At 42.0% G+C, this 25,076-nt stretch overlaps 1 protein-coding gene and 1 long non-coding RNA gene across 3 annotated transcripts in view; one reads left to right on the top strand and one right to left on the bottom strand.

Annotated features, from left to right (window-relative positions):
- The window catches only part of CCDC13 (coiled-coil domain containing 13), a 108,598-nt gene that overhangs the window by 41,766 nt on the left and 41,756 nt on the right, over positions 1-25,076 (top strand). The window contains exons 7-12 of the mRNA XM_069095824.1: positions 817-975; positions 12,341-12,517; positions 14,656-14,862; positions 20,810-20,955; positions 21,827-21,910; positions 24,531-24,659. Coding sequence (XP_068951925.1) covers positions 817-975; positions 12,341-12,517; positions 14,656-14,862; positions 20,810-20,955; positions 21,827-21,910; positions 24,531-24,659 — 902 coding nt within the window. The remainder of the gene's footprint in view (positions 1-816; positions 976-12,340; positions 12,518-14,655; positions 14,863-20,809; positions 20,956-21,826; positions 21,911-24,530; positions 24,660-25,076) is intronic.
- Positions 9,432-25,076, bottom strand: part of LOC138167137 (uncharacterized) — a 58,341-nt gene continuing 42,696 nt past the window's right edge. The window contains exons 4-5 of one of the 2 annotated variants that reach the window (XR_011169808.1): positions 15,316-15,398; positions 9,432-11,729 (exon numbers count right to left, since the gene is read on the bottom strand). This is a non-coding gene — a long non-coding RNA (uncharacterized lncRNA). Of the gene's footprint in view, positions 11,730-14,888; positions 15,399-25,076 lie in introns of those variants that run through there. The other variant, XR_011169807.1, reaches the window with a different exon arrangement.

Here is a 25,076-nt window from a genome sequence, read left to right as displayed (position 1 = left end):
GATGAAAGGGAGCTCAGAATACAGAATGTCAGAGCTGGAAGAGACCTCAGAACATAGAATGTTAGAGGTGGAAGAGACCTCAGAACAGAGAGTGTCAGAGCTGGAACGGAGCTCAGAACACAGAATGTCAGAGCTGGAAAGGACCTTAGAACATAGAATGTCAGAGCTGGAAGGGGCCTTAGAACCCAGATGATAGAATGTTTTAACCAGGAGGAAGTCAGGGATCTTTGAGCTCATCTGTCCTATGTCATAGAGGAAGAAACTCCCTCTGCAGAGAGAGGACTTGCTTTTCTAGGTGTACTCAGTGAATTTTGGGTGGCACCTAGGTCTTGGGGCTCTTTCCTTTACCCTTTTCATTCATGAGCAGTTGCACACATTTCAGTCTGGGTTTGAGGATAGACTTCTCTGACCTTGGGGTGGCCTGGCTGCATATGGGTCTTCAGAGCTTCTCCTGTGGGCTTTGAATTTTATCAATGCCATAATTCAGCTAATGTGCCTTTGAAAGATTTAAAATGATATTATAGAGAAATTTGAAGTGGCTATAACCAGAGTAACAGAAAGAAAAAAAAATTTTCCTAGTCATATAAGAAAAATTAAGAGGTGGGGATGGGATTTACCACTGTCCTTTGTCAGTGATACTGGTGAATTCTGGTTCCTGCCTTTCTTGGTTAAGCTTGTTCAGTTTGCACATTTTCAGGCACCCTGGTGCAACATTATGCCATTTCTCTTTTATCAGGTCAAATTGACCTGCTCAGTAGTAGGGCCTTTCAGCTCTGACCTATACCTGTGGAACTTTATTTTTATATTCTCCTGCAGATTCGAGAGCTTGAGAATCAATTAGGCTCAATCCGGAGCCATTCCATTAATAATGAGGAAGAGATGCCAAACCACTCAGAAACAAGGAAATTTTCAGCCCAAGAGAAAAACCTATTAAAGATCCGTATCTTGGAGAAAGAAAAAAAGGATGCATTAGAGGTAAAGAAGAGCTTCTGTGGCTGGGATTCCAAGGGTTTAAGGTAGATACTTCCAAAGACACTAGAAGCTAGCACTCAGGATTCCCAAGACATTCTAGGTTTTATAATATAATAATAGCAATTAAACATTTATTAAATACTTTCTTGTGTACAAAACGTTGTGCTGGGTATTGTGGGAAACATAAATCTTAGAGAAGACGTGGTTCTTGCCCTCATGGAGCTAATAGTCTAGTTTAGGTATAAACTACAAATACAGATAACTATAATACACAATAGGACAGCTAGGTGGTGCAGTGAATAGAGTGCTGGGCTTGATGTCAGGAACACTCCATCTTCCTGAGTTCAAATTTGGCCTCAGATACTTCCAAGCTGTGTGACTCTGGGCAAGTCACTTAACTCTGCTTGCCTCAGTTTCCTCATCTGTAAAATAAGCTGGAAGAAGAAATGGCAAACCACTCCAGTATCTTTGCCAAGAACACAAAGAGTCAGGACAGCTAAGTGGCCCAGTGAATAGAGCACCGGCCCTGGAGTCAGGAGGACCTAAGTTCAAATCTGGCCTCAGACACTGAACACAAAAACAAGCAGTGTGACCTTGGGCAAGTCACTTAACCCCAATTGCCCTCCAAAAAGCGAAAGAAAGAAAGAAAGAAAGAAAGAAAGAAAGAAAGAAAGAAAGAAAGAAAGAAAGAAAGAAAGAAAGAAAGAAAGAAAGAAAGAAAGAAAGAAAGAAAGAAAGAAAGAAAGAAAGAAAGAAAGAAAGAAAGAAAGAAAGAAAGAAAGAAAACAGAGTCAGGCAGGACTTAACAACAAGTGACATTATATGTAAACCGGATTATTTGGTGGTGGAGATGGGGTGGGGGGGGATTAGGGCTGAAATGACCCTTAGAGATTATCTAGTTGAGCCCATCATTTTACAGAGGAAGTAACTGAGGTCCAGAATGGGGAAGGCACTTACTTGTACTTGCACACAGGATAAGTGACTGAGCCAAACCCAAAGTCCAACCCAAGCCTCGTGGAACCCGTTTGCTTCCTATCAAAGCAGGTACTCACTTCCCAGGTGAGTGCTTAGGCACTTGACCAGCAGCTGTTTGCCAGATTCCGAGCACTGGCCTGAGTGCTTTGCCCAAATACTATTTAGTGGTTAGAAAGTATGTTTAATGTGGCTGAGTCCTAAGGCTATGCAGATAACAACTTGATATCACCAGTCCCAAGGTCTCTTCCAATCTTCCCCACGTGAGGAGGACATGTTGATTTAGCTGAGCTTCATCTGAGGAGATCATTAGCCTGGTATTGGTCACATTCCCCCCCAAGGACAAAAAGTGTTTTGTTTTGTTTTTGGCGTCCAGATTAGGTTCTGACACTTGACTGGTGTGCCAAATAGTCATATCTTATTTACTATAGAAATTCATTCATTCGACAAACGCTTAGTGTCTATGGTTGGCTTCTAAACATTGTGCTAGGAGCTGGAGGAGTTACAAACTTTAGATATCCCCCCAGTCTCTGCCCACATGAATTCACAATCCATTTGGGGGACAAGATAAGCAAGAGAGTGTTATGCCCATACATAAGAGATCCATAATGTACAATATTACATGATGTGCAAAACAGAAGGCTGAGATCAGGAGAACAAGGTTATTACCAGTTGGGGTGGGGCCAGGGAATTGCAAATCTTCTTGAAGATGGTACCGTTTGAATTGGGCTTCGTCAGCTATGTAGAAATTGACTTGGCACAGAGGGAGGAGAGGCATATTCCAGGCATAGGAAGCAACCCAAGGCAGTATATAGGAGTCTAATAGGAGTTGAGAGGAGATCCTGTCCAGATAGAGTGGCAGAGAGGCCACATGAAGCTGGTAACACTTGGGCCGGACCTCAGAAGTATGGGGAGGATCTGGCTTAAGGGAGGGAGAAAGTTTTTTTTTTAAGGTATCAGGAAAACTTTATCAAAATCTGGGAGTGGAGATTGACAATGGTATGCGTTCAGGAGCCAGGCAAAAAACCAGGCCACTGGGGCAGGATGCTGGAAGCAGCATAGATAAGCTTGATTAGAGAAGGTGAGGTGGAGTTGCAGCTGTCCCAGGATGTGAGGCTGTAAGGTTGTGACAGCTGGCTCAGAAAGGGCTGTCCCTCACTTAGGAATGAGAGGTGCTGACTTGGGAAAGCCAGCCTGAATTACATGGGCTCCAGTCCATTCCTGTAACACTAGTGGGTGGCACTGCGGGAGGTTCTGAACCCTTTCTGCTTCCTCCTCCCTTCTCAAAGGGATAAAACTGAGCCCTTCCTTCTCAGGCCTCCTCTGTCTTCCCCTTGGGGGTGGGTGAGGATATGATCTTTTCTTCAATCACCACCTTTGCCTCCTCACCCCAGTCTTCTCCAGAAATTTAATCAGCCACACCCTATTTCAACAATTACCTTGATTTTATCCTGGGGGCAATGTAATGGCCTTCAGATTCCGCCCCGCCCCCCCCTTCTCTGCCATCTTATGGTGTTTGTATAGGACAAACAGTTATTACAACAATTACTACAACTCAGATGTCCACTCCCTCCAAGTTAGGAAAATTCCTAAAATTTGGACAAAGGTTTGCCTCTCTGCTCTAATTTCAATTTTTCCTGCCCCACCCCCACCCCCAGCCTTGTGCCACCAATTTTTTTTTTCCAGCTTGGCTTATTAAGTCACAAGTAGAGCAGAAATGCTGGTTGCTGCTACTGCTGCTGCTAAGCTTATATGAAGCCAGCTCTTTCCTCTTAGTCTTCCACCTCATAGGTTGTATGCTCCTCTTTCAAAACCTCTCAGGTGTGACTTCAAGCCACCTTCTGGATCAGAGGTTTCTATAGTCCACTTTCCCCTCAGGATCAGGTCTCCAGGACTCAGTCCTCGAATAAGGAAGTTGAAGCCTGGAGTCAGGAAGACTCCTCTGCCCAACTTCAGATCTGGCCTCAGACACTAGTGTCTGTGTGACCCTGCGTGGCCCTGGGCAAGTCACTTCACCCTGTTTGCCTTGGTTTCCTCACCTGTCAAATGTGAGCTGGGGAAGAAGATGGCAAACTGCTCCAGTGTCTCTGCCAAGAAAACCCCAAATGCAGTCATGGAGAGTTGGAGAGGACTGAAAACCAACCAGACAACAAGGGCCTATGTCCTGTGCCAGACTCTGAATTGTGTAGGCAATAGTAGAAGAGGGAGGAGGCCTTTGGGTATTTTTGAGTCATAGCTCAACATAAAATTAATGTTCTAGGAAAGCTGGCTCTATGTCCTTGTGTAGGAATGTATTGGGTGGAGAGGGCATTTAGAAAGCTGTTGAAGTCCAGCCATGAGGTGTGCGGGGTGGGGCGGGGGACTGAACTAGTACAAGAGCTATGGGAATGGAAAGGAAGGAGCAGATGGGACAGACAATTCAACCAACATTAAGTGCCTACTTTGTGTAAGGAGGGCAGCTGTGTTCCATGACTAGAAACCTCCAGCCAGTCCCAAATCTGCAGTAGTCTCTCTTCAGGGTCTTTTACCATTTCCCCAAATACAATAAGATCAAACAGTAGCTGGAAGAATCACAGAGCCTAAGAGCTGGAAGGGACCTTAGCGTCCCTCTAGCTTACCCCAAGCCAGCCCATTTCACTTTTGGACAGTTTTCATCATTAGGAATGTCATTATTAATAGTGGTGGCAGTAATATCTCATCTCATCTTAATTGAATAAGGTTCACAGAGGAGTAATCTTGGGACAAGTGGCTCTCCTGCTATGATTCTTTTATGGTTAAAGGTTCTGTTCATTGTTGTACAGATGGAAATAAATGACTGCTTTTTCTAATTGAATTTTACAGTTTGGGGATGTGAGCTAATCTTCTGTAGACTCATTGAATGTCTGGGTGGGAGAACTTGAGTAGAACTCCCAATAATGAGAATACTGTATATATCATCCTGCTCTGATAATGCTTTTAATTTGGAATAGTATTGTAGAAGTAGAGAGCTATAAGCTGGAAGGGACCTCAGAGACCATCTAACCCAATCTCTTTGTTTTATAGATGAGGAAACTGAGAGATTAAGAGATTTGTCCAAGATTACACAGTCATCAGTAGAGGGGGGGATTGTGAACCTTGAGAATTGAGAGTCAGAGTTCTTTCCATCATACCATACCACCTTCATCAAAGACCTTTCATCTGCTAGGACTCCATACTTTGAACATTTTGTATTCTACACTGTTTAAAGATTATGAGTTTCAGTATGACAGTGTCTATTAAAAACCTCCTTCTAAGATGGCAGTATCCACATGAACCTCTTGGCAGGTCCTCACAGCACCTATTTTAGCCCAGGTGTTTTTAATGGACATCTCACGTTCACTTGGCCTTGGGTGAGCAATGTAAGGGGCCAGGTGGCTGTGATATTGAAGGACTGAGCTCAAGTGGTAGCCTACATTTGCTGGAGGATGGCTTCTTCCTAGCTACTTGAGCATATACAAATAGTCTGGCCAGATGGATGACTTGCTTTCCTCCATGTTATTGAAAGATCATCAAAATGTTCCAGGAATTGATGGGGTCAGTCGTGTTGGCCAACTAGAAAGAGAAGGTGAAGATAAAGAGAGAGCCATTGCTAAACAAGGTCATAGCAAACCTAGAAAAGACACCAACACCTTCCAGGTTCTAGTTACAATGTTGACAGTCAAGATCTCCTGCTATAAGGGTCACCATCAGAGTAAGGCTCACAATTGAAACCTGCTTATGACCATTGGGGCAGCTAGGTAGGTGGCACAGTGGATAGAGTACCAGGTCTAGAGTCAGAGGAGACCTGAGTTCAAATCTGACTCAGACATCTACTAGCTGTGTAACCCTGGGTAAGTCACTTCACCCTGTTAGCCTCAGTGTCTTCATCTGTAAAATGAACCGGAGAAAGAAATGGCAAACTATTCCAGTATCTTTACCAAGAAAACCTCAAAAGGGGTCACAAAGAGTTGGGCACAACTGGAATGGCTGAACAACAACAACATGACCACTGACCAGAGAAATTATGCAAGAACTTCAGACCAACTTTGACATGTTTGAGAAAAGATGTCAGACTTGGTTGGGGATTGAATATATGATTTGCCCTTGTTGAAAGAAACTAAAGAGGAAAGCTGAAAAGAAACTAAAGAGGAAAGAAGAGATACCCCAGAATGACAGAACAAAGAAGACAAGGGAGCCAGGAAGCTTCAGGTTAATGTCCTGGGATCCCAGATAAAGTCAGTCATCAATTACATGGTATTTAAAAAAATTATGTTAGTCCCCCTACAACCCCTAAAAAACCCTGATCGACCTACATTTTTCTGGAATTTTTGTTTTTTTACAGATCAATTTTATATTCATGTAATTGTGGTTAACAATTTGATCTGTAATAATTCTTCAGTTCCAGTATAGTTTATTTGTGGAATTCTTAAGAATATTTTAAGGTCAGTATTTATAATATATGAATTCATAATGTGTTATTTTGCGAAAAAAAATTACTTTCTAGTATATAATTCTAGCCAACTGATAGTATTCTTCTAGGTAAACTGGTAAATTCCATATTTTTGCAGCCTGCTGTGAAATGTTTCTCTTCTTCAAGATTGTCCTTCACTTCTGTATATTTACATTCCCAATCAGTTATTTTCTCTTTTGTTTCTATGATGAGATCTGCCACTATGGAATAGAGGTTTTCTATTCTGCTAGTTATTTCTGCTGGGTATGTCATAAATTGTGCTTTCACAATTTTTAATTTCTCTTTTAAGCAATTCAGAAACATTCTGCTGTGTTTCCATGCTTTCTTGAGAATACACAGAGTTCTCCACTTCATCAAGTATTGTTTCATTTTCCTTTGTCTTGCAATATTTATTCATAGATGTCTGGAGTCATTTAGCTGATCTGGAGGCCATATTTCCTTTTGTTATTAATATTTTCCCTGTTAATTTATCTACTTATGCTCAAGGTCTTTAATTAAGTTTTCCTCCTCCTGAGAGCTCTGGTAATTTCAAGTCCTTTTTTTCTTCTTATATTTCCTTATTGTTCACTTTCTGACTCCTTCCTTATGGATAGTGATGGACCTCAAAGCTGTCTTGCCATCCCCCATACTGGATAATTCATGTTTCAGTGCCTTCAGTCTCTGCCTCAGGTGATTTCTGGGGGAACAGAACTGACCCCAGCTGGGTGCTAGGTTCTTTCCCTCAGGATTGGTGGAGTGCCACAGCCACCCACATAAATCTTCCTCCAGGTTCTTCTGTTCCTCACTTCTCTGGCTGAGTTTTATTGTATCTAAAGCAAGCTTTGGCCTTTTGATTTTCTTTGGGAGAAAGAGTGGGGTAGGGAGGTGGGGTGGGGGTAGAGTTGAGGTCAGCTATAAGCCCAAGGCTTGACAGAATGTGGCAGGTGGTGAGGGAAGGAGTGCAGAGTAAACAACATAGGGGTTAGAGACTTCTCAGCTCTAGGCTCATCAAATTCTTGCCTCTTTAGAGCTCTTGGTGGCCATGGAGTTAGCTGGAATTGCTTTTATCTATTGTTTACAGTTCTCATTTTGGTGATGTTTGAAAGATCATGAGGACTGGAGAAAACGTCTAGTCTGCCATTTTGTTGGTCATGTGACCAGGAAGTCACCTGTTACATGGTTTCCACAATTTCATTGTATGATCTGCATCAATTAAGAAGTTTGGAATCCTTAAGGATAACCTTTCTGTAATTTCTGGTGGCAATGATCTGATCCTGGATTGCTATCAGAAACCTCTCCATTTCTATAAACAAATTTGTATGATTCAGCCATGTATTCTATACTGCTTTGCTGGCATATTGTTGGCTAAGTTCATGTGGACTTCATCCATGGAGGCAGACAGGCAGTTAACAAGGATTTGAGTGCTTACTATATACCTAGCACTGTGCTAAGCACTAGGGATACAAATACAAGCAAAAAGAAAGACTGTCTTTATCCTCACGGAGCTTATATTCTAATGGGGGAAAGTAACACAAAAGGAAGCTAAAGGAGAGAGGGGATGGAGAAGGCAGGGCATGGTGTCCAAAGTCCAGAAAGAAGCAGAGCCAGTAGGGGAAATGAAGGTTGACAGTCCTGGGCCCCTCCCTAAAATGGGAGCTGTTGGGGAGCTCACCAAGGAAAGAAAAGGGGGCTGGCATGACAGAGAGATATCCCAGGGTGAGAAGGCCACAAGGATAGAGGGATATAATAGGGTGTGGATGCCTCAGGCACTGAGGGGAGGGGAGGTTCCAGGGTGAGAGAGTAGCTGTGGCATTGTGGCAAAATCCAGAAAGTCAGGAGGGGAGTGAATCACCTCTCCATGGAGATTCTGGCAGTTCATCAAATGTTAATAATGACATCTGTAATTTTGTAAGGAATCAAAGTCAAGCTCTTTAGTCTGTGCTTTCTAGACTCCATTTATTTTTCTGAAAATCAAGACATTATACTTCATCCCATTGTGCCCCCTCTCTTCAGTTCTTCAATGGACATTGGCTGTCACTCAGTAGTTTGTTTTGTTTTGCTTTTTGGAGGGCAGTTGGGGTTAAGTGACTTGCCCAAGGTCATACTGCTAGTTTTTGTGTTAAGTGTCTGAGGCCGGATTTGAACTCAGGTCCTCCTGACTCCAGGGCCGGTAAGTAGTGTTTTACTATCTCTTTGAAATTATCTTGGTTGTCAACTCTTTGTCAACCATTTTTGTTTTGTCCCTTCCTGGCAGGGAAGATAAGAAAAGGAACTGAACAGGCTCTACCTTGTCTTTGTCAATGCTGTCATCACCATCCCATCTACTCCATGAAGTGGCCCTGTTACTGCTTTGGTCCTCCTCTCTTTCCCAGGAAAGCTGGGGAAACAAAACCCCCACAGATCTAACCTTTTCTGTTACACTTAGCTCTTCGCGCCATCCTCAGATCATTCTGAACTTTAGTACCGCTGTCACTGTTATTATAAAACCATGCCATACTTTTGTGTCCATCCGCCATTACCTTCCCTTGTTTTTTTGTCTTCTGTAGTTATCTTTGAAAAATCTAAGTTGATGATGAGTTCCACGTGCATATACATTTAGAGGTAACTTTAGAAAATGATTCCTTTTCTTTCCCAATCTGAGATTTTTTGAGATTTCAGAATTTCATTCTAGAGTTTCACTTCTCTGGAGCTGAGTTCCCATGTAGAATTTGAATCTACTGAATCCTACCTATCCTTTCTCTGAACTCCTTTGAAAAAGGTTTCCCCCAAATCTTGGGGTATATATATATATATTTATATTTATATATATATATATATATCAGAACATTCATGACTTCCCTCTCCTTTATCCCAAACTCAAAGATGAAGTGGTTTTTTGCACCTAAGTTTCCCCTCATTTTTGCTCCAGTACTAGATCATTGGTGAAAATCAGATGTAAAACTGAAGTTCTCCTCAATTGTTTCTCTGTATCATGAATAATGAAATTATCATTATAATAAAATTATCATTAAGGCAATCAAGAAATTAATTACTCTCTGAATAAAAAAGTATGTAAGTCCCATTTTAAAGCATAATCTGCATTATTGACATTTTCCCCATCACTTTCTCAAGTACACAATCAACAGAAGAAATCAAGCCTTGATTTGTAGCATTTTCTGATTTCCAAAGCATAAATATACACACTGAAAATTTAACAATTAGCTTTCAAGAGTCAATGAGATCGGGTCCCAGAGCACCCCCATTAATGTTACATTCCCCAACATCCTTTAAGCTATCTTTTTTTTCCCCTTTTGAATAAGGTATATTCTTTTAGAGCCATATTCTGGTCATGGGTCTCATCCCACCAAGGCTCAGTGATACCCTACAAGGTTAATTTTTTTCTCTTTGAATTAGGAGCACTAGAGTCACTTGTTACCCATGTGTTGTAAATTTGTGAATAGACATCTGAGGCTATGGGTCTTGTTGCTGTTTTCTTTCTGGTGTATAATTAGTACTCAATGAAGGATTGTTGACTGACTGACTTCAATGTTTTCTCCTGTGAATTTCTGGGTATTTCTACAGCTATTCTTCTTCTTAATACTGCAGCTAATCTTTATTGTATATAGTTTGCTGGATACATGGGAGCAAGCAGTTTTCTTCCCACTTGCCTCTCAGTTTAGAACAGTTTTGATTGGAATTTGTTCAAACTTCGGACAAGTGCATTTTATTGGCCCTCATTAAGTGCATTCCATCCCTAATCAGGAGCCTGTCATTCCTATATGTTAAACTGCAGTCCAGAAATCTAAATTCTGTTCTTGACCACATACATCTGCCTTTCTGTCCTGAAGCCTCTCCTTTAGTCAGCAGCATTTTTTTTTGGAGGGGGGAAGGCAAGGCAATAGGGGTTAAGTAATTTGCCCAAGGTCACACAGCGTCAGCAGCATTGTTGAAAACACCGATTGCTACCTCTCGGGTCTTCAGCTTGTTGCGCAAGACTCCGTAGCTTTCTCTTATCCTCTTGGTCACGTCATTCATGCCTGAGCAGTTCACCACCAGTGGTGAGTTGGCCTTCAGTCTGCCAAGTTTTAGGAGAATCTCCATCACTCTAATCTATACCCTTAGGCAAGAAAGCATGCTGCTGTCAGGATGCAAACTCCTCGAGAGCAAAGATTATCTCACTTTTGTGAGTACTTCTAGCACTTGAGAAGTGGCACTTGAGAAATGCTTATTTTATTGATCTTTTCAATAAATACCCAAATACCTCTTAGCAGGGAGTCCACAACCACCTCCTCTTCCGACCCTTACTGGATCGTCTCTCACCCAAATGCCCCTGTGTATTCACATAATCATCCCTTAAAAGAGAAGTCATTTGCTTCTTTCTCAGAGCACTCAGTTCTCTCTTCTTCTGGAATAACCTGTCATCTGTTATTGAATCCTAAGTATTTGGTGGTTTTCTTATCTTTCTACTCCGTGGGACATCCTTCTATCTTTCTCTTGCTGCCTCTTCATATTCCTTTTCTTCTTCGTTTTCACACGGGGACTCCTTTTGCATTTTTTTTAAGTACCGCTGTTCTTCCTGATAACCTGGAGAGCAGAGAGGCATTCTTTCAACCTCCTCTGTCTTTTATTCTAGGAGAGAGATGGGCATGCTCTCTGAGCACCGAGGCCAGTCACTTGGCTGTGGCAAAAATGCCAATGTCTCACACTCCTTGCAGGCCACTGCAAACTTCTTGTAGTTTTCCTTACATTTCCTGTTAGAAGTGAGTTTCTCAGTTTTGTGGTTGTTCTTGTGGGCAGCTCTACTTTTTCCTCTTACTCTCCTCATCCAAGCCCTCTGAGGGCTAAGGAAATGATCTTGATTCTCTGACTGACTCAAGCCCTGGAGTCTTCAGTCTGGGAAGGCTTCAAACATTGACCCATGAGTCTGCCAAGTGGCCAACTGATGAATAACCTGACTGAAAATAACAGCCCCCACCATCTGCAATGCTTTAAGGTTTAAAAATCCCTTTATTCCCTATTCTGTGAGGCAGTTGGCACAAATATATCTATATTTTGCTGATGAAAAAAACCAGTCTCAGAGAAAGGAAATTTCTTGTCCGTAGTACCAGAGCTAGCATCTGAGGCAGAATTTTAATTGGTCTCCCCATTCCAAGTTCCTGGATCCAACTCTATCCCTCTTTCTATGACCTGCTGCAGAGTACAGAGGAGCTCATCACCAGATAGGTTGTGGGCCACCAAAGAATGAATTTTTTCAGTCCCATCAACTCATGAAGAACCATCAGCTAATGGGTAGGAACAGCTGAGATCTGCATTGGTGGAGGGTGCCCCTGTACCAGTGAAATTACGTCTCCTTGGGCTTCTGAAAAAAGAAAGAAATTGTTGTGCTATTTTGTATTTCTGTAATTAATTTCATCAAAAAATCTTTTAGTACTTTTCAAACTTTAATCCTTAAACTCTAAGTTTGGATATACACATAATATTTTCACTCTCCAGATAGCAAATGGCCAGTAAAGGAAAATGAGTTTGAAGTGATTTGCTTAAGAGCCCTTTAGGAACATTAGCATTCCCTTTCACCTCACCTTGGAGAGGACTGAAATAACCTATAGGAAGAGATGGATTGGACTATGTGGTTTGAAAAATGCTTTTTGGGGGGTGGCTAGGTGGCACAGTGAATAGAACACCGGCCCTGGAATCAGGAGGACCTGAGTTCAAATCCAGCCTCAGACACTTAACACTTATTAGCTGTGTGACCTTGGGCAAGTTGCTTAACTCCACTTACCCTCCAAAAAGCAAAAAATAAAATAAAATAATCCTTTTTTGGCTCTATAACCTATTACTATAAGCTCCTTTAGGACAGGGTCTATGTCAGAACTCTCTTTGCATTCCCAGGGTGCTAAGCAGCTGCTTAATAAATGTTTGTTGAATTACTAATTGGATTATTTTGTGTAATTGTGTCTTATCTCATTTCAGAGACTCATGAGCGAGCGAGATACTCTCCAAAAAGATCACGAAGAACTAAAACGAAAATGTGATGGCATAAAATCCCGGAACAAAGTGTTATCCAATGAAATTAAAACACTTAAGAGCCAAATTGCAACCCTGCTTGAGAAAGGCAAACATGATGATGAGCTCATAGATGCTTTAATGGTATAACCTTCAGCAGCTCTGTGGTTGCCTTAGAGACCCACACTTTTCCCAAATTGTACCAAGGGCAAAAGGGCCCTGATCCTGCCAGGGAGGCTCTCTGCTGCTACCATTCATCCAGAGGTGGCTAGGGGGCCAAAGGAAACACTTGTAAGAGATTTTGTCTTCAAGATTACTGCTTCAGGCAGGGTTTGGACTAGATGTCCCTTTGAATACCTTCCAGTTCAGAGCTTTGAAAATATATGGTGGTGTAGGGGAATATTTGTAATCTCAGAATCTTCATGTTTCCTAAGAAACAGATATTTTAGAGAGAGAAAGCTCAGTGAGAGCTGGAATAATTGGGAATTGAATCATGGAATGGATAAGCCTTGATCTGACCTCAGAAATTGGATAGAGTCTGAATAAATAGAAAGAAGGGAAGATATACTAAGCAAGGGAAATAGCTTAAGTGAAGGCACAGATGAAGGAGGGAATGCATAAGACTCATATGATGGGGCAAAGAAAAGTAATAAAAGCTACCTGAAGGACCCTCAGGAATATTTAACCTTCTACCTTGCCCCTGGGAGAAGTGAAATTAGCTTAGCATAAATCATGAAAAGGATTTTCATGACCGAACTTCACTGTTGAAGTATTCAGATATGTCCTTCTCTGATCCAGGAATCTCTCCCAAGTAGAACGTGGGTCACCTTGGCTAAGTATAAGATTTCCCCCACTCCTTTCAGGGTATTTAAAACTCCAGCATTAGAGCTTTATTCCTTTGGGTCTAAAAGATCTTTGTCTTAAAAGCCATCTGAAAATGCCTTTTGAGAAACCAGCATTAGCCACTGTCAGTTGATTCTTTAGTGGGCTTCTAGTGGTTAGGGGTAGGAACTGAGAGTAGAAGAGATTGTCTCTTCCAAGTTTTTCATGATTCAGAGGGTAGGAAGGGATTTCTCAAGTTGGTGATAGGAATCATGTGTGCTTATTCCTAGGCAGTTATGGCCCCAAGTCCTGGGTTCTCGAAAGAATACCAAACCACCTTCTGGAGAGGAAGGGGGCTTAGTGGAGAGGTAACATGGGAAATTGAAGTCTACTGTGGAAAAAATTGGGTCCAAGGTTAATGGCCTGGCTGTGTTTTCCCATTCCTGTGCAATGAAGAGCTTCTCCATGAGTGTCACTCAAGGGAAGTCTCCAGAGCTGTGTTCCAGAACTCTATTTTTATTCAAGTTCTGTTTAACATTTTTATCAGTGACTTAGATGGAGGCATAGATGCCATGCTTATCAAATTTGCAGATTACACACAGGTAGGAGGTTTTGCTAATATGCTGGATACCAGAATTAGAATTTTAAAAGATTTGGACTGGAATGATGGACTGAAATTAGGAAGATGAAGATGGAGATAAATGCTAGGTCCTTAAAATTGGGGGGGGGGGGTTCAGAAAATTCACCTACAGAAATACAGGATAGAGAGATGTGACTTGACAAATGATTCTTGTGAAAAAACCTAGGAGGTTTTAGTGGCCTGCAAACTCAATACAAGTATAACATGGTGGCTCCAAAGCTCCTGCAGTCTTAGGTTGCAGGAAGAGAAGCCCTGCATCCAGAGTGAGGGACAGAATAATCACATTGCCCTTAACCCTGCTCAGGTCACGTCTGGCATATTGTATGGCTAAAACATTTTAGGAAGGACAATGACAATCTGGAGTGTGTGTAGAGGAAGGTAGCTATGATGGTGAGAAGCCTAGAAACAATGCTGTTCAAAGACTGTTTAAAGGAAGCCTGGAAAAGATGATATCTGGGGTTAGGGATTGGAGGGATTGTGGCTCTTCTGGTATTTCCAGGGCTAGCATGTGGGGCGGGATCTAGATTTATTCTGCTTGGCCTCAGAGGATGGGACTAGCAGCTTTGGCTCAGTGAAAGAAGTTCCCCAATGAGAACTGTCCAAAAGTGAAATGGGCTTCCTTGAAAGGTCACGTGTTCCCTGTTCCTACAAGTCTTCAGGCAGATGTTAAATGACCGTTTGTCAGGGGTGTATTCCTGCTTCAGGTGCTCATTGGCTGAGATGCACCCCGAGATCCCTTCTCACTCTGAGAGAGTGTGATTCTGGGGCATTCAGAATGATGATCTCCAATGCTATTTTTTTTTCTTTTTAATTTCCTCAGAGCCAGCTAAAGCAGCTGCAAGATATCTTAAGTAAACTCAGCCACCAGGATGAACGGGCTAAGGAGGCTCAGCAGAACATGGGCCTACAGCTGACCATGGAGGCTCAAAAGAACAGCTGTATCATAGCCCAGCTGCGGAGTATGGTGGCTGAGCGAGAAGCCAAGGTCCAGGAGCTGGAAGAAGAGATTGGTCGCCTCACTCTTCAGGTATAAGCATAGTGTAAGCATCCTCAAGCCACGCCCTTAAGAGCTTTTTGCACATGATAATTCACCTTAGTGGTTTATTATTGTTTATTATTATTACTGGCAGTCATAGCAGCTCCATAGTGGAAGTACATGGAACAAGGAACCAGGAGATTCGAGGTTTGATTCTATCTTTGTCATCATTGCACTGTGTGTCTCCATGGGCTAAAACATCTTTCCAGGGTTCTGCCTCCTTAGATTTTCCCTGGATTGCTTTGTCTGGAGCCTCCATCTCAAAATGTCTCAGAATGTAGTTGGTTAAGAGCTCAAAGGAGCATTGGAGGTGATCAAGTATAACCTCACTTTACAGATGAGAACACTGAGGTCCACAGAGGTGGACTGTCTTGGCTAAAGTCACACAGGGTTAAGTAAAAGTTTTGAACCCAGGTCCCTTAACCCCAGATGTGGCACTCTTACTATATCATGTAGTCTCTTGGCAAACCATGAAGAAAGGACAATAGAAGGTCATCTTAGAGATTTCCTGGCCAAGGGCTCCATACCTATTAATAAATAGATAATTAGTATATTTATAATTAATTATAAATTATATATAACACAGTTTTAGTATATTATTATAATAAGTAAAATAAACAAATGCACAAATACTAATGAATATCATCCCAATCTTGAGTAGGAGTTGGAGATGTCTTCTTTGGGGGTGCTTCTCATAGAGCATTTTAGATTCTCCTCCCCTGAATTTTTCTTTGTTGGGTTTCACTTTTGCTTCATTTTGTTGTTGTTTCATAGTAATTTGTGAACATGCCACAGTAACCACATTCAATTATTTTTATTATTATACCATTTTTATTTCCAGTACTTAGCACAGGGCTTTGCACATAGTAAGTGCTTAATAAATGTTTTTTTTTTCTTTCATTTGTTCCTTCATTCTAAGGTCTTTGAGATCAGTGACCATGCCATTTTTTCATTGTATGTTCAGCCCTGATTATAAGGCCATGGACATAGATGGAAGCTTAATCACGGTCTGTCAAACTGAATGATAAAAGTAGCACAGATAATGCCTGCTTCCTAAGTACCTGCCACGGGGGGTAGGATGAGGAGCTAGGGAACCTGACTGCCTTTTTCCAGGCAATGTGGCCGTTCAGGAAGCCAGCCTCCTGTGGATGTGCCACTGCTGGACCGGGGCCTCATTGTCCTTGGGGACGTTGTGACAGAAGAGGGTGGCTAGGGATCATGTGGGGTTCTGTGGCGTGTGGTTTTTCATGTTTTGCATTTACCCCCCATGGAACTTCCTTCTTCACTCTCCCTGCCTCCATTCTATGGCTGAAGAGATTTAGGCACACACCAGTCAATAAGGAATTAATTTTTAAAATATTGACTGAATAGATATAATAGGCTGGTCACTGGCTTAGACAATGTAAGAGAGAGAGAAATGGAAGGAAAGGTCTTTGCCTGCAAAGAGCATATAGTTCTTTTTTTTTAAATAATATTTTATTGAAGACTTAGTTTTCCCCAGCACCTCCCCTCTCTCCCCCTCCCAGAGAGCCATCCCATATAACAAATATTTTTAAGACAAAAAAAAAGGAAAGAAAAAGAAGACAAAATCAGCACAACTAATCAACATACTGACAAAGTCTGAAAATTTGTGAAGACTTGGGTTGGGGTTGTTGTCTTCACCTCTCCCTTCCTTCGAGTCCTGCTTAGATTTTGTAATTTTGTTATATTCACTTTTGAATTTTTTGGCATGTTCTTTCCATTTCCATTGTCATAGTATTGCATCTATCATTTTATTGGCTCTGCTTAGAGTAAACATTTTTTAAAGTGTATGGTCTAATTGGGGAGATAAATCTTTTCAAAAGATCCAGGATTCATCAGTGTGGGTACACCCTCCTTCCCAACTTTCCATGGCTCTCTTCTGAGATTTTGTCTTGCATAATCCACTACCCGCTGATCATCTCCACCTGAATGTGCCATAGCTTCTCCAACTCAACATGTTGGAAACAGAATTAATTTGTTCTCTCCCCTCCAAACTTGCCCCTTACACAGCCTTCCCTGTTTCTGTTAAGGGTCCCACAATTCTTCTAGTAACTCAAGGATACAGCCTCAGAGACATCCTCAGTAATTGACTCTTCCTCCTCTCCTATAGATGATCAATTGACAGGTATTGCTGCTTCAGTCTCCATAATCCTTTCAGGCCTGTCTCCTCTTCACTCATGGACCTCTACCCCACCAATTCATTGAACTGTCATCCGGTTTTACCTGGACTAGTATCATAGCTTTTATCAATCTGTTTCTAGCCCCTACAGACCAGTGGTCAGGGAACTGTCTTCCAAAAACTAAAGCACAGATCTCATTTAGTGGCTCCCTATTGTCTCTAGGTTGAGGTACAAACCCCTCAATTTGGCGTTTAAAGCCCTGAACTCTTTAGATTCAGCTTCCTTTTTTTCAGACTAATTTTACACCACTCCCTTTCAGGCACTCTACATTCCAACCAAATGTGCCCACTTGCATTCATCTCTCATCATCTTTGGAGAGGGTGTCCCTCCTCACCTCCAGTCAAGGCTCTGCTCAAGGGCCACCACCACAGGTAGTCCTTCCTAATCCTCATGGTTAATAGTGAGCTGGCTCTCTCTCTCTGTCTGTCTCTCTGTCTCTGTCTCTCAGTCTCTCTCTCTCTCTCTCTCCTCAAATTACTCAGAGTATTTATCTTCTATTGACACATTATATCTTCCAGTAGAATGTAAGTTGTTTGAAAATTTGTGTGGAGGCCTTACATCTTGTGATTGCTTAAGAAATGCTTGTTGGGGAGTCAAGATGGCAGAGTAGAAGCAGGACCTCCCTGCTGCTCCGGCTTCCACCTTCCCCAATCCATGTAAAAGGGGACTCTAAACAAACTTTGGAGCTGCAGAACCCACAAAATGACACAGAGAAGCTAACCTCCCACTGAGGATAGCCCGGCAGGCCTGCAGGAATCCAGCACAGGGCTCTGGGAACCAAGCCCAGCCCCACTCCGAGGCTTTAGTCCCAGGGCAGGCCTGTTGCCAGAGGGACCCCAGATCAGCAGCAGCTGTGGCTGTTTCCGGAATTATCAACACATAGATGTGAAGGACAAAGTGAGAGGTCAGTGTAGTCTGGACTTTGGGACTCAGTAAGTGGGAGTGAGTGGCTTTTGCCCCCAGGGCGATAAGTCACTGAGCCAGGCACAGCCAGCCAGCGCCACGTGGCAGCTTCAGCTCCTGGCCTGCAGACTGTAGGCGGACCAAGCATCAGTCTGAGGGGTAATCGCTGTTGTTTTAACCTGCTTGGATCTGGATTGCAGTCTAGGGTGGAGGTCCTGGGATGTGTGTCCAGCTTGCCAGAGAGTGTGGAGACCTCAGAGAGGGCACCCATCTAATACCTCCAGCAGCTGAAAAAACCCCAGTGTTTGGGACAAAAGCTCCTCTGTCTGGAGGCAGAGTCTTACTGTGGCAAAAAGCCCAGGGGTCAGGTGACTGAGGGGCAACATGAGCAGGCAAAGGAAACAAAGCAGACAGAAGATTCCAACATTAGATTCCTATTTTGGGGACAAAAAGGAGCAAAGCATGGAACAGGAGGAAGACAGTGAAGTCAGAACTCCTGCACCAAAAGCTTCAAAGGAAAATATGAGCTGGTTATAGGCCATAGAGGACCTTAAGAAGCAGATGAGAGAAGTGGAGGAAAAACTGAGAAGAGAAATGAGAACGATGCAAGAAAATTATGAAATGAGAGTCAACAGCCTGACTGAGGAAAATAGCACCTTAAAAAACAGACTGACTCAAATGGCAAAGGAGGCTCAAAAAGGCAATGAGGAGAAGAATGCCTTAAAAAGCTGAATTTGCCAGATGGAAAAAGAATCTCAAAAGCTCACTGAGGAGAATCATTCCTTCAGAATTAGATTGGAGCAAATGGAAGCCATTGACTTTATGAGAAATCAAGATGCTGTTAAACAGATCCAAACAAATGAAAGAATAGAAGGCAATGTGAACTATCTCATGGGAAAAACCACTGACCTGGAAAATAGATCCAGGAGAGATAATTTAAAAATTACTGGACTACCTGAAAGCCATGATCAAAGTAAGAACCTAGAAATCATCCTCCAGGAAGTTCTCAAAGAAAACTGCCCTGATGTTTTAGAACCAGAGGGCAAAATAGAGGTTGAAAGAATCCACTGATCACCCCCTGAAAAATATCCCCAAAAGAAAACTCCTAGGAAATGGCAAACCCCTCCAACACCTTTGCCAAGAAAATGGTCATGAAGAGTCCTATACAACGGAAAACACTTAACATTCCACGCCCCCCTCCCCCCAAAAAAGAGGAAGTGCTCTTTAGCAAAGCAGATTCACTCCTGCTGCATGGGAAGGTTTTGACTAAGAAGCCCAGTCACACAGCCAAGATGTGTCAGAAGCAGGAGGACTTGAACCCAGTTGTTCCTGATTCTGAAGCCAGCTCTCTACCCATTAGACAACACTGTCTCTGTTCTTTGTACTATGTTAGGAAGATTAGACAGTTTTAACATGGAAAAGGAAAATCAGACTTTTTCTGTGCAAGCAAGTTTTATTGTTGTTCTTTTATTAGTGCTGATTGTGATCTCTATCTACCCTTTGTCTTCTGAGCTTCAGTTCTCTTGGCCCCTGATCAAGAGGAGAAAGGAAGAATTCTAGAGAAGCTTGGGCTGGGGGGACCATGGCTGACTGGCTCCAAACTGCCGCCACCACTCCCTGCTATAGAGGCCTCTTCTGGGCCATCCTGAAAGGCTGACCACTTGGGCACATCAGCATACTTATTTAATTTGTAACAGATACATCAAGCTTAGAAGATGGGGAGGCCTGGGGCCAGGGCTAGGGGACAGAACACAAAATCAATACACAATACTCATCTCTAAAAAGGATCATCATTTCCAGATCAGGAAAAGGCTGAACTAAAGAGCTAGGCACAGTGCCCTGCAAGTTTATAAACCCCAGCTGAATCTGTCTGATATGGTAATTTTCTGAGGGTCTAAGGACTAAAAGTGAATGTCTCAAAGTAGAAACTGCACATCTGTTTTGGGAGCTTTCTGTGTCTAACACTGTTAGGCCATCTGATTTACTGGCATGAAGGGAGGCATTATTAGATATCATTATTATGCAAGAGGCATTTTCATGGAGTCAAACTCAATTTTCTCTTCTGCTGAAAGGAATCTTTTTTTATTTCTTTTTGATGTATATGTTAAATTTAGCAAAATAACAGAAATGTCCTATTTGTTTCTACACCGCTTTCTGATTTCTTTTTCTTCTGTGCATTTTCTTTCTGTATTTTGTCAGTTCATTAACTGACAGTGTAATGAACACAGTTGCAGTCACTGTGTATGTTGTTTGTTCTCATTTCTTTGCTCTGCATAACTTCTTAAGCCATTCTATATTTCTTTGTATTCTTCATATTTGTCATTACAGTGCAATAATGGTCTATTACTTTGGGGGTGGTGGGAAGACGGCTCTATTTAGGATTGGTGATGTCAGTTTGTACTGTTGCCTACATGCCCTTTGGGTAAGCCCACTGAAACTCACAAAGCCTTAGTTTCCTACTCTAGGAAAAAAAATGAGGCTCTACTAGATAATTTTTAAAACCTTTTCCATCTCTAAATAATATGATTCTAAATACCATAATTCATTCAGCCACCCTTCTCTAAGTGTTTTCTATATGGCTTGTTTGCAGGGCTGTTGTTGTTTTTTTTACCATTACAAATAAAGGCACAGATGAACATTTTTGTACAAAGAGATCTTTTTTTTCTTCCCCTCATTTTAATTATATCCTTGTAGCAGGATCACAGGAGCAGTCTTTGAGGCATCTGAAAGAAGGTTCATAAAGAATGCTCCAATTCATTTCTATGCTTTTGAAAGCTCTGGCTCCAAAGCTTTGTCAAACCATGCTTGTGTTCCTTCTTTTTTTTTCCCTGCAGCATCTTCAGAACAAAAATCGAAGTGAGGACTCCAATTTAATGGATAGCAGCTCACTGTCTTCCAAGTTTATTGAGGAGCCAAACTTTAACCTACTCAAACTGCCTGCATCAGCCGGAGATCACATTGGGAGGGTCGGAGCTTCTCGGTAAGAGGCATGCAATTGAGATATTTGCAATGAATATCAATTATTCAGAAGGATATTGTTTCCTGCCAGCTATCCAAAACCATAAATGCCATTTTAAGATGACTGCGGCATTTCTTATACAATATATGGCTACTTCTTATTACATTATCTCTGCATTTGTAGGAAGGACCCATTTAAACACAGACACTATTACATTAGGAATGTGTCTATTACAGTTCACTTTAATAATAGCTGCATGGTTGACTTTTAAGTGCCTCTGTTTCTAAGAATTTAAAACAGGGAATCCATTTAATTATTATCTGTCCAATTGTTATGCTTCTGCCCACTTCTTCCTAAGGTGGCTGCCCATGGCATGATGGTGCCTTTGGTTTCTCAAAGGTTATGGCAGCAGAGTGCAGCTTTGTCAGGTCCTACCTAGCCAGAAAGGATTTGGAGATGTTGCCAGCAGTCTTTTGTCTGAAGATCAGCCTATCAAAGTGCAGAGACACTCATTACTTAGAGGGCTGGCCAGAAGGTGTTGGATATTTTTTGTAGCCACAATTACTTACTTACATGAAGTAAGGATTAGAGGTGTTGGTGCAGTGGACACCATTCTACTGGGAAATGTTGGGTCCTTTAAGTATGGAAGTGATATTGTTGCCATTATGGTTGCATCTAGTTTTGAGTAATCAGGAATTCTGAAATAGTACCTCAAACAAGTGTGATACCCTGATTACCTGCTGCTAACGTTCTTGGGGTATGGGTACAGAAACTGAGAGAGTTGCACCAATAGCCAAGAAGTTGGTTCACAACCTATGGAAACAGACTTGTCACTGTGGCTCCCTTGGATTTCTGCTTAGTCCTCCTGAGAGACCCTTCTTGTTTCATGCAGGACAGTGAGCAGCCTGGGGCACACTCTGGTGGAATCTTCAATTACTCAGCCCTCCCTCCCCAGCCCTAATGTGTCACCTAGAAGGTAGGTCCTCATTATGACTATGATTCTTTCCATTGACCTGCTGCTTTGCATCTTCTCAACCTCATTCCCATCCATCATCTCAAAAGCCCCATTGAGGCAGACAATGCAGGGATTATGAACCCCCATTTTGAAGATGAGGAAACTGAGGTCCAGGAAAGCTAAAATGGCAGAAAAGAGATTTGAACTAAGGTCCTCCCCTCCACTCTAACAGTTGGCATAGTGCTTTAAGGCTTACTTAATAAACCTTGCAACAGTCCTATGGAGTAGGTGATTTTATCCTCATTTTAAAGATGAGTAAATTGGAGGCCAAGGAAGCTGTAATAGCTTAACTAAGATCACAGAGCTAATAAATGTGGGAGCCGGTATTTGAACCAAGGTCTCCTGACTTTTAGTCCAGGGCTTTTTTCTCTATCCCATTCTCATGAAAGGGGAGAATTTCTCAGTATCCACTTAAAGGGCTGAATTATTCCCTGCCAAACAAAGCCCTGTTGCCCATCCTACATTGTTCACTTACCTGGGACTTTCATGTCATATTAATGAATCTTTTCAAACTATTGAGTCACCTTGTCTGTTTGGCTTTGTCTTTTGAAATAACTTTCAATTTTAGCTTTAAACCACCGCGTTGGCTGATTCTACTAGTTTTAACCCATAAATACTTATGCTTCTCTAAATTTTCTCCTGCAGAAGTATTATAAGCAATGTCATAAGCTATCTTTTCTATTTGTTGTCAAATACATACTTCGCACATTTGCTTTCTTAATTGACATTGTGCAGAGCCCACAGTGAATGACAGTGATAGGCTTTAGAGAAGATCTGGTCCAACCCCCTCTTTGATGGATGAGAAGGTATGTGTCAGTAGCATGGAAGATGTCTTGGGTAAAGTCAAAATATACATGGGATGACGTATTTATGATGAGGTTCTCCAAATGATTTTATTCATAGGTGAGACTGTACTAATTGCTTTTGAGATCTAGGATGCTACAAATCACCTCAGGGAAATTCATAGCCATGAGAAAGAGGTCCTTTAACCATCTATAATGGAAAACAAAATGTATAAAACCATATTGCCCAAATTGTAGGATGGGTACCCCTCAGGTTAGTCCATGATGTCTAACTAGGAGAAACCCTGCAGATGGACAGTGAGGTGAGCCTAGAGTTGAATGGTAGGAGATTGGACTGGGTTGCATTAGGAAAACTGCAAGGGCTTTCAATGATCCCAAAGCACAGTCCATCTTTCTAACATCAGTCTCCTCTTGGTGATATTGTGTATCTGTGAATCATGAAATACTGTGATCTCAGAAGAATAAAAATTTCAGATATCCTAAGTGAGCATGAAAAGTTATGGAAAAGGGTACAAGTAGACTTTAACATGTTACCAGTGATGGATAAAGGGCAAGAGCATATTAAGACCAGAAAAAAAGTTCAGTCATAGTGTCAATGAGAGACAACAGAAAGACAGCCCAAGTTGTACATTTATGTTGCCGAAATATTGAAAGAACCAGGGGAAAACTTCTAACATTCTGGGTAAAACTGTAAAGGATTTACACAAAAACACAGACAGGGATTGTACAGGATAGGAATGCAGGGAAGAAGGAACTGAGATTTCCATGAGATGAGGAAGTACCCACTCTAATGAGATAATGGACCCATTCAAGTACCAAAATATGGGTCTTGGTGCCCCTTTTCCTGATTGGTTTCATTCCTGGGCTCAGATGGATGGAGCTGGAGCTCTAAGGCTTGAGAAGAATTCAAGTCTGAATTGGAGCAGTGACTTATCAGAGATTCTCACAAAGGCATCTCCTTTAGAGATATATACTTGGGTGAGGTCTACCACAGGATGTGGTGAATTTTAGTCCTGGCTCTGACATTAATTTGCTATGTGACCTTAGATGAATTACCCTGGACCTCAGGTTCCTCATTTGTCAAATAGCATCAAATAAGTCTAAGAGCTGGATGGGACTTTTCAGGTCATGTTGTCCAACTTTTTTTTTTTTCCAACCCCCTCATTATAGGAATGAGTAGGTTAACATGGCACAGAACAAGAATGCCATGCTAAGGCTCAGCTTATCTGGGTTCTAGCCCTGGTTCATCTGCTAGTGTGACTTTAGGCAAGTAATATACATTTTCTGGATCTAAGTTTAATGCTAAAAAAACAAAATGAAGGCATTGGACAAAGCTTGCTTTTGGTTCTAAAAGTCCACGATTGAGGTAAGGAAAAGACAACGTTAAACTGAGTCCTACGAAGGAGAAATGATTTGCACAAGATGGTAAAGACAATAAATAAGCAAAACTGGCATGTTTGACAAATGAAGAAAGATTAACTATAAGTACCTGAGAGGCAGGGTTTTTTTTTCCTTAGAACCATCTGCCATGGGAGTAAGTTCATCATAACTGGAGGTCTTCAGACAGAAACCATTTGTCAAGTGTGCTGTGGAGAACGCAAAATGACTAGTTGACCTCAGAGGTCCCTCTAGAATCTGCGACTCCCAGTCCATCATCTCTGTCTCTGTCTTTGGTTCTGAGGTTTTGTTAGGGTGACCTTAAAACAGCACAGTCTCTCCTTAAATGACCATAAGTGTTTCTCAGCCCCAAGGTTCTATAATCCTCATGCTTTTTCTAGGCCTTCAGAGATGGACTCTACAGAGCTGAAAAGAAGCCAGGGGCAGATCATGGAGTTCAAGACCCTTTTACAGTCTGCTGAGGTGGAAAGGGACCGACTCTCGGAGTTTGTTGCTGTCCTGCAGAAAAGGTAAGGCTCTTGAAGAGTTTTTCCTGGTCTTGGCCATGATGATTCAATTGTCACCAGCCCCACTGGCTTCTAGAACAGGGACATTCCTCCGTGACTTCAGTCTGTTCAGTTCATTGATTTGGTGGCTTCCATAGCTTTCTGGGATTCAGTTAGAATAATATAACATGCTATAACTCACTGGAGCTATATATAATGTAATGTAACTCGCTGGAAAGACTCTGCCTTTCTCCCTGGGGTTATTTTATAGTTGAGATAGGGTTGTGACATTCATTCATCTAACACTTATTAGGGAGCCATTGTGTGCAGGGGACTGTGGTAAGTACTAGGGGAGGCACAAAATGGGTTAAAAGTAGCACGACTTGGCAGATCGTCTGCTCTACTTAAAGTCAAGAAGATGTGGTTCACTTCCCAGCTCTG

Source organism: Petaurus breviceps, unplaced genomic scaffold, assembly GCF_028583685.1.
Source record: "Petaurus breviceps papuanus isolate PSGF00001 unplaced genomic scaffold, PetGlider_PUasm1.0 227, whole genome shotgun sequence".
Classification (NCBI taxonomy): domain Eukaryota; kingdom Metazoa; phylum Chordata; class Mammalia; order Diprotodontia; family Petauridae; genus Petaurus; species Petaurus breviceps.
This window is presented reverse-complemented; position numbering and strand designations above follow the sequence as displayed.